Source organism: Bombina bombina, chromosome 11 (genome assembly GCF_027579735.1).
Source record: "Bombina bombina isolate aBomBom1 chromosome 11, aBomBom1.pri, whole genome shotgun sequence".
Lineage (NCBI taxonomy): Eukaryota > Metazoa > Chordata > Amphibia > Anura > Bombinatoridae > Bombina > Bombina bombina.
Genome location: NC_069509.1, coordinates 109,869,703 through 109,879,702, shown reverse-complemented (window position 1 = coordinate 109,879,702; position 10,000 = coordinate 109,869,703). Strand labels below are relative to the sequence as shown.

Genomic DNA, 10,000 nt, shown 5'->3' with positions numbered 1-10,000 from the left:
GAAAAGCTCACAATTTCAGAATGGAATTACAGGAAAAGGGGAAAAAATAAATACTGAAAGTATATTGCAGAGTATTTTTTTATATATACGATTACTCATTTTTTATTACCATCTCAAAGTGTTTAGTGTCCCTTTAATGAAGAAACTTATATAAAAAGCAAATCTCATTGGTAATGTGAAAAATTATTAGTATTTACTATTGAAAGACATGGACCAAATACCACACATTTGTATTTCAAATACTGACCATTGCCAATTCACCAAATGCTTTTGAAAAGTACGGCTGAATATTAGGTTTGCCAATTTATTTTTGTATATTACCTTCAAATTTTGCAAACACTGGGCTGTGGATCAATCCATGTCTACTGTAACTAATCTTAACGATACAGTAAACTCAATAAAATGTTTAATGTGACATGAAAGTCAAAATGAATTAACTTTTGCAATTCAGATAACACATGTAATTTGAAACAACGTTCCAGTTTATTTCCACCTATCAAATTATGCACAGTATTTGTATTCTTTCTGAGGCCCCAGCTACTATTCAAAATGTGCAAGAGTATATATATATATATGAGTTTATGATTGACTGATTGCTATCACATGATACAGGGGACATGGAAATTAAAAGAATCTTTCACATTTGTCAAAAAACATATCTACAGCTCATTTCAAATTGAAAGTATATATTTGTTCACTTCAGTTAATTCTGCAAATTGTGGTTTATTTCCACTGCCCCCAGACAGGAGTGTAATCCTTCTGAAACCCTGCAAGAGTATACATAGTTTTATACATAGCTCAACCATACTCAAGAACCTTTTCCAGAGCTTCCCAGACTACAAAATAAATAGAATAGAATAAATAGAATAGAAACTCAAAATTACACGATATAGATACAATGTACATTTTTTTTAATAAAAACTTTCCATTTTAGTTTATTATCAAATATACCTCTTTATCTTGATATCCTTGGCACAACTTGGCCCCTTCTCCATGAAGACATACTGAAGTAGGCTCAGAAGTGTGCATGTCTTGAGTATTATGTATCTAAAGCAGTGTATGAAGAAATGTTATACAAGCAACATTTAGAGGAAGCTTTAGCAACTGCAGGCACCAAAGTGTGACAGCAGGGAACACCCACAGCTGTTTTCCCTACTGTTTGGATGTGTTATCTCTTTGTGATCAATCTTCTTTATTTAGCAGTGCTTCTAGCTATACAGCTCATTTTACAATATAGTTTACCCTAGAGTCCTACAGAGAGCTACACTGCTGCCACCTAGTGTTCAAGACACAAACACTCCTGAGCCTACCTTAGTATGCTCTAATCTTAAGAGCTCTAGTTCATCTAAGGAGATCCAGAGAAAAGAGACACATTCAATCACAAAATAAAATAAGTTTTTTTTAAAAATGTGTTGTTATGCCGCACTTCAGCAAATCAGTAATTGATTGTTAATTTATTTTATGCATATGAATTTAATGACCCTTTGCTAGCATTACCAAAATATGTATGGCTATCACAACATAGGTTGGTCTATAACATTCCTCATTTCCAATTAAGTGTATATCTTTGCTTCCATTATAATAATCAGATCTTGTATGAAACAGATGGTTAAGCAATATGCTGTAGCCCTGTAACTACCGTAGGGATTTACCATTACAATTAATTCCACATTATTGAAAAGCCTTTAAGGGATTATTTAAAATTTTATATATATATATATATATATATATATATATATATATATATATATATATATATATACACCTATATATCTCACCTCTCTATAGCAGCTGTAACACAGGTTGGAAGGATCCGCAATTCCGCAATAACTGGACTTTAAATCAAAACAAAACTTTATTTTTGTGACATTTCGGAGCACATATGCCTTAGGAAGTGGTATAAGTGCTCTGAAACGTCACAAAAATAAAGATTGTTTTTGATTTAAAGTCCAGTGAGTGTATGTATATATATATATATATATATATATATATATATATATATATATATTTATATTGTAGGGTGTTAATGTCTCAGTAAAGCTGGCAATATGAACACAGGTGACCTTGTATTTTGCCACACTGAATGTTTTGGCGTCACCTTCCCAAGAGATTAAAAGCCACACCCTCTCATTAGTGGCTGTATAGGTTTATCTAGAGCTTGACTGAAATCAGCTGCTGTTTAACGCTTGGGATTCTGACCTTTCTTATCATTCAACACCCATTCATGAGAAGGGCCCGAAAGCAATTAAAGGGCTGCAGCTTATCACACTTGTAAGAAAGGGAACCACCCTTTTTTTAAAAGGGAACAGAAATAGAAGGAAAAAAGGAAATGGAATTTACCTACGGAATCAATCTCCAGGAGGCGCTGCAAGTCACTGATGCTTCGGATTTCGCTGTGAGCCAACTTCTCGATCACCTCCTGGGGGATCTCTGCTTCCTTTACACCATCAGGGAATAGAGATATTAATACACAAATTCATAGACACTTTCTTATCACAATACATTCACACTACAGCTCCATGTGTGGGATTTTCCTCCCATGCTGCTGAAAATTGTGCACAATAAAATTACAGGTCTATGACTCAGCATACTAAAAGGTTCATTATTAAGGAAGGGAATCCCCCCTCAACAAAAATTAAATGCAGCTACTGGCAGAGAGCTAATTAACTCTCTGGGTTCCAAGGAAAACTGCAACACATTTCTATGCAGAATAAACAGAAGCCTTAGTGTAGTAGGGTGCGACAAATTCCAGAAAGTTCTTTGTTGTTTTATGCACGCACATATTTCTAAACTAATATATTGGTCTGCACTCTTAACACACACACACATATATATATATATATATATATATATATATATATACTGTATATATATATATATATATATATATATATATATACACACACACACACACACACATATTGATAATGAAAAAATGAAATAAATGCATACTGTATATGTGTGTGTGTATGTATGTGCAGTGTATACATATATCGTTGTTTGTCTCTTTAAAAGTTTGGGCTGACTCCTAAATATCCTTGCTGGATCCTAAATTTCCAATATGTTTATTAACCCATTAAAATAAGAATATTACGTTACTATGTCTACACATATTTACAATCTCTTATCTCAGTATTTCTCTGTAATTTACCTTTGGCCCCAGATTCACTTTTAGTTGTTTTTTTTTTTTATGAACCTGACATTGCATTATTTTACCGCTGTGTGTTCAAAAGCAAGTTGGTAGCAGATTTAGACTCTGTAATCAGCCAGTTTGAACAGTAGAGGCAGACAAGCCCATTTACCTAGACCTGGAAAATGTTTTTAAAGGCTGCATTCAAATTTGTTTTTCTCTGAGAAAAGGAGGTTGACAGTGTAAAAATTGTCACACATATAAAAATGTACAAAAATGTCAGCACTGTGTGAGAGAGGTTGTAACAAGGAGATAGATGCGTAAGCAGAAAAAAAAATGCAATCTACGTAGAAACAAAAGTCAGGTTGGGCTATAAAAACTAAAACAGCAACCAAAAAAGTTTCATTATAAGGTCTAGGTATCCTAGATTGCTAGCTCTTTTGGATAAAATAATAATTTGTAACAGTTTAATTCTGTTATGCATTGCCTGTGCTGTTTTATAGATATGTGTGTGCTTGTGTTTATGTGTATATATGTAGATAGATAGATAGATAGATAGATAGATAGATAGATAGATAGATAGATAGATAGATATATTCATACATACATCTATATGTTTATGTGTTTGTCTGTGTGTTGTGGTTATTATCTCTCATTTAAAGTATAAACATTTTTCAGATAAATTCCACATTGCAGCCTGTTTTACAACCTGTCTGGGATGTAAGCTAAGCCTTACTGACCCTGCTGCAGTCAACTACCATTACACAAAAGTAATTACTACTCACTTTGAAGTCAGACACAGCTACTGTAGTTAAAATCAAAATACTTTGAAAAAACAAAATTCAGACAGGTAACTTCCATTTAGGCATGAAATAAGCATCAAGCAGGTTTTGTCCTCCTGAACACTACAATTTCCAGAAGAGTTATCCCAACCTAGATCACTGTGCATAGGATTGTAACATTCACTTCCCTTCAATAATTCAGCAAAACGAAAATAAAAATCTTATAGGGTAATAAAGTAGACTTCCTGTTATGAAAGTAACAGAATATAAGCTCCCCTGGGATAGATATATGACTTATAAATGCATTTGACAAACGTTACCATTTCTCAGAGCATCATAATTAAAAACAATGCACAGAAATAACAGTGTTTTAAACCTGAGTAAGACCAAAGAGTCACAATGTAATTTTCATGTGTCCATTATCTGGCTGCCCACATTCTTATCATGCATAGCTCATCTACTCTTCACTGTCTGCAACACACAGTGCTCGTCTGCTCTGCAACTAGCCATATATTGTCTTCTTTGTGTGTATGAACTGTTTATAATGCTTGGCCCATTTGAAGATTATCGATATAAGAGTATACGTTCATTTAATTATAAGAATTGCTACAACATATTAATAAAAAAATAAAAAAAGTTTGTCCCTCATCTGAAAAAGGTTGTAATTTTTGTAGCGTATCTTGTATTATCGAGCTCACTGGTCATTTCCACCCCTAGTTTCTACCAAACGCATACAGACTTCATAATAAACACAACAAAAGAATGGACTTTACAAAGACAAACTGGCAAGAAGTTAAGTTTTGGGTGCCAAGAAGTTATTCAGGTGTCCCCTATCATTTTCTACCCAATTGTGCCAACTAGAGTGGCTTTACTTAATGGGACAGTCTAGTCAAAATTTAACTTTCATGATTCAGATAGGGCATGCAATTTTATAACAACTCTCAAATTTACTTTTATCATCAAATTTGCTTTGTTCTCTTGGTATTCTTTGTTGAAAGCTAAATCTAGTTAGGCTCATATGCTATTTTCTAAGCTCTTGAAAAACTTGGTGCTATGTACCTTATCTCAGTGCATTATGACAGTTTTACAGCTAGACCGTGCTAGTTCATGTGTGTCATACAGATAACATTGTGCTCAGTCCTGTTGAGTTACTTATGAGTCAGCACTGATTGGTAAAAATACAAGTCTGTCAAAAAAACTGAAAGGAGGGGGCAGTCTGCAGAGGCTTAGATATAAGGTAATCACACAAAGTATAATAATATAACCGTGTTGGCTATGCAAAACTGAGGAATGGGTAATAAAAGGATTGCCTATCTTTTTAAACAATAAAACATCTGGAGTAGACTGTCCCTTTAAAGGGACATGCAACTCAAATGTTTTCTTTCATGATTCAGATGAAAATCATGTGGTTTTTAATATCTTTCCAATTTACTTCTATTATCTAAATTGTGTTGTTCTCTTGATATTCTTTGTTGAAAAGGATACCTAGGTAGGCTCAGGAGCTGCTGATTGGTGGCTACACATATATGTTTCATTTTATTGGCTCCCCCAAAATGTTTAACTAGCTACCAGTAGTGCATTGCTACTTCTTTAACATAAGATACCAGGAGAAATAAGTAAATTAGATAATAGAAATAAACTGGAAAGTTGATTAAAATTGTATTCTCTATCTGAATCATGAAAGAAAAATGTTGGGTTTCATGTCCCTTTAAGAAGACTAACAGGCACTATTTTGTAGCCAGTTGTATAGCATAACAAATTAAAAAAATCTTGGTGCCTTGTACCTTATCATCTAATTGTATACATAATTACAAGAGCCAGAGAGTCTAATGTATTTATAATATATATATATATATATATATATATATATATATATATATATATATATATATATATATATATATATATATATATATATATATATATCACAAGCACACAATGGCTCCTCAATCTTGTGGCTGGCTGGAAATAATATTACACAAGTGACAAAGCAGAGTGCTAAAATAAGGGTTTATCCATGTCACTATGCACAGGCACGTGTGTATATGTGTGTGTATAAGCAAATATATAAGCACATACATAAGGAAGCTAGACTTATACATAAGGAAGTCCTATTCAGACAGAATAATTTGTGTCCCATTGGGGATACTGAAGTGTAAGCAAGATAAGCCAACTGGTTTATTTAGTCCAATTTACAGCATCCTGCAGGAAAAGTCAGTGATTACTGAAAACTAGAGTTGTGGACACACTGAACAGGATCTAGAAGCTTGCAGATGCATTGAAAATTAAAAATCAAATACAGTTTTTTTTCTCATTTGGAAATGGGAATCTGCTTTTAGGTGATTATGTATGGATTGTAAGTAGTCTAAGTCCCCAAATGCATTAAAATGAAAAATAATTCCTGTTTTATGTTCATGCCGTGGGGAAATAAATTTAAATACAGTTGTCTAATGTGAATATCCATTCATACAATAAATATATATTTTATACACACAATACAAACTTGTGCATGATTTATTTTTTACTATATGCACATTCTGCAACATCATCCATGCTGCTTTTTTTTGTAAATAATTTGGGGCTTTCGTTTAGTATCCATAATGTATTAAATTGTGTTTTCTGACCTATATCTAACCCCAATAAAAAGGATGAAAAAGGTGTTAACTAGTTGGAAGCTTCAACATTTGCCAAATGTGTTTCATTTATATTACTGCAATCCTGCAGAACTGTGCATTCAATATATTTCCTTGCCAAACCTTAACACTATGCTTATAAAAAAAAACTCCCTCTCTTAAAAGCATATCTCTAGGGAAATAGACTGATTTCCTAAACCCTTAATTAATTTCCTTGCACTGATGCAGTGTTCAAAATAAATACATATAACAGCCAGTTATCATATATTACTATAAAGTGGGTGATCAGCTATTTTGAACCCTGATTGACACATTATGCCTCACCCAGTTTAAGATACATGCAATATTGTATACAGTATAAATAATATAAATACAAAAAAAAAAAGATATAAATTAAAATTATATTTTGTAACTTCTGGATAATGTACAAGACAGATGTGAAATTGAAGGGAGAAAAAAAAAAAAGATAAATAGAAGCCAAAGCGTTTAGACTTGCAGGGTTGCAGGAACATGTTCTAACCTTGTCTGGGCAAGGATTGGAAGGGAATGTAGGAGCTGTAGTGTGTGGTGCAGGAGCGAGTACAAACCTCACACCTACCTCACAATAAGCAGGAGACAGGTAACAGCAGACTGCAAGCAGCAATATCCAAGCCAGGCTCCTCATATCTTCCTGGGGTACTTTATCCTCAATGACAATGCAACCTTTTGGTGTAGGAGCTGCAAAACTGCTCCTGAATCTGAGTGAGTCAGTACCATCCCTCAGTGGGGGAAACAACTCCCTTTAAAATGTGGTGCACCTTGGGGGGTCTCCTGCACCAAGATGCACCTCTGTTTTTCCTTTGCTTTGCAGCCAGATGGGTGTCTAGCAGTGCATGATTGTGCATAAATAAAAAGAATATATAGTATTATATACCCAAAAAGCAGCTCCAGATATCCTATGAAACGCCCATCACCTGTCTGCAAGAGATTAGCACCCACCTATGCAACATTCAATACATTTATAGAAATATCTTTTAAGACAGAAATGCAAAGATGAGATCTGTGCAACACGAGGTTTCCACGAATGTGAGCACAGGTTTCCTTCTAGTTGTTTAAATCCCCGGGCTAAAGATGACAAACTCCAGGGATGTCAGCAGCAGCTCCCAGCTCTGATAGAGACGGCCTGGTGTAGGGAGAGTGAAATGATCTCCAGGCAGAGATTATAGCACTGCCAACCAGCCATGCACCGCCCCCTCTCTGCCTTGTACTGAGTGAGCAGCAAGCCCAGGGAGTGGGCAGGATCTGTGGCCCAGCACTGCCTGCTAAGAGGGAGAGGGTGTGAGTGTCTGCTGCGAGGGAGACTGAGGATCAGGTGTCACTCACACATGGATTTGTGTGTGCAGTGTGTGTCTGTGTATCTGCTACACACTGCTAAATATAGATATAGCAAGTACATTCATTCATTTCACACACTCCCTAATATTCTGTCCCTCTCTCACACACCACATGCACACGTTCCCTAATATACACACCCTAATATAGAGTCCCTCTCACACATATCTCATACAAATGTACTCTCTATACACACACACTACATACCCCTAACATACAAACACACACCCTAATATAGTGTCCCTCTCACACATATCTCATCCACATATACTACTCCCTAATACACACACACTACATACCCCTAACATACAAACACACACCCTAATATAGTGTCTCTCTCACACATATCTCATACACATATACTATTCCCTAATACACACACACTACATACCCCTAACATACAAACACACACCCTAATATAGTGTCCCTGTCACACATATCTCATACACATGTACCCCCTATACACACACTACATACCCCTAACATACAAACACACACCCTAATATAGTGTCCCTCTCAAACATATCTCATACACTTGTACTCCTTAATACATACACACTACATGCATACATACCCCCTAACATACAAACACACACCCTAATATAGTGTCACTCTCACACATATCTCATACACATATACTACTCCCTAATGCATACACACTACATGCTTACATACCCCCCAACATACAAACACCCCCCTAATATAGTAGTGTCTCTCTTACACACACACATTATATATATATATATATATATATATATATATATATATATATATATATATATATATATATATATATATATATACACACACATACCCCAAACATACAAACACACACACTAATATAGTGTCTCTATTACACACTATATATATATATATATATATATATATATATATATATATATATATATATATATATATAATATACACACACACACACACACACACATATATATATATATATATATATATATATATATATATATATAATATATATACACATACCCCTAACATACAAACACATATACTAATATAGTTCCCAACTCACACATATCTCATTACTAATCAAAACTAACTCACACACTCCCTAATACAGTCACTTTCACACACACACTGCATGCATATATACTCCCTAAAATAGAAACACTCCATAATATTCTGTCCCTCTCTCTCTTACACACACACACACATAGGTACTGTCTAACTAACAAACACACACACAATCCCAAACACACACATACCCCTTAATATGCAGCCCCTCTCACACACACCACATACACACATACTCCTTACACACAAACATTCTCGCTAATATTCTAAACCTCTCAGACATATACAGATACTACATAATACACACACACCACATACACACGCATTTGGTATTACACCAGTAGATTGTGTTTATTTCTACAGACTCATTAGGGCATTATATAGTTTTATGTTAATTTACTGATAAATCATGAAAACTTGGCATATTTGGTGAGCCTATAATGTCAAAAATGTGTCTTGTAATATTACATGGGTTAAAGAGGTTAAAGGATAAAAGGGCAATTCAAGTATTTGTTTCTGTGTTGTATCTAAAATATGGCAATGTAGCACATATCTTCTACTTGTGAGGTGCATCACTGGTCACCAATAAATCATTTGGAGTTGTGGACAGTGGGCATTCAGTCCCTAGAATCCAGTTTTAAATTGTCATGCACTTCACTTGCTCCAAAATAATAAACAGCCTTAACAATAATATTTTTTGTTTACTGTTCCTTTACGTGGAAAATACCACATTTGTATAAAGGAAAAAACAATATTTCTCAAAAGAAGAATAAATAAGCAGACACACTAGACTAGGCAGTATCTCTTGCAGACAAGTGTTGTATGACAGCAATATCACCTGTTAAATTCTCCAGAGTTTTTATGTTTTTTTTTAACAATATTTTACTTTTCTACAATATGCTTGGAAAATGGATCTTATCCTCCCATGAAAGACATACTTAGTGAAGTTAAAGGGAGACAGTTCTTATCTGTATGGGCTTTGGTCCAAATGATATTATAGTTCAAGTTTTTTGTTTGTTTTTTTCAAATGGGATCAC

The 10,000-nt window shown here is 34.4% G+C and overlaps 1 protein-coding gene across 1 annotated transcript in view; it reads right to left on the bottom strand.

The window, feature by feature from the left end:
- Positions 1 to 7,715, bottom strand: part of PDGFA (platelet derived growth factor subunit A) — a 61,669-nt gene extending 53,954 nt beyond the window's left edge. The window contains exons 1-2 of the mRNA XM_053694919.1: positions 7,144 to 7,715; positions 2,341 to 2,437 (exon numbers count right to left, since the gene is read on the bottom strand). Of these exons, the coding sequence (XP_053550894.1) occupies positions 2,341 to 2,437; positions 7,144 to 7,209 (163 nt within the window). The 5' untranslated portion in view covers positions 7,210 to 7,715. The remainder of the gene's footprint in view (positions 1 to 2,340; positions 2,438 to 7,143) is intronic.
- Positions 7,716 to 10,000: the final 2,285 nt, after the last annotated feature.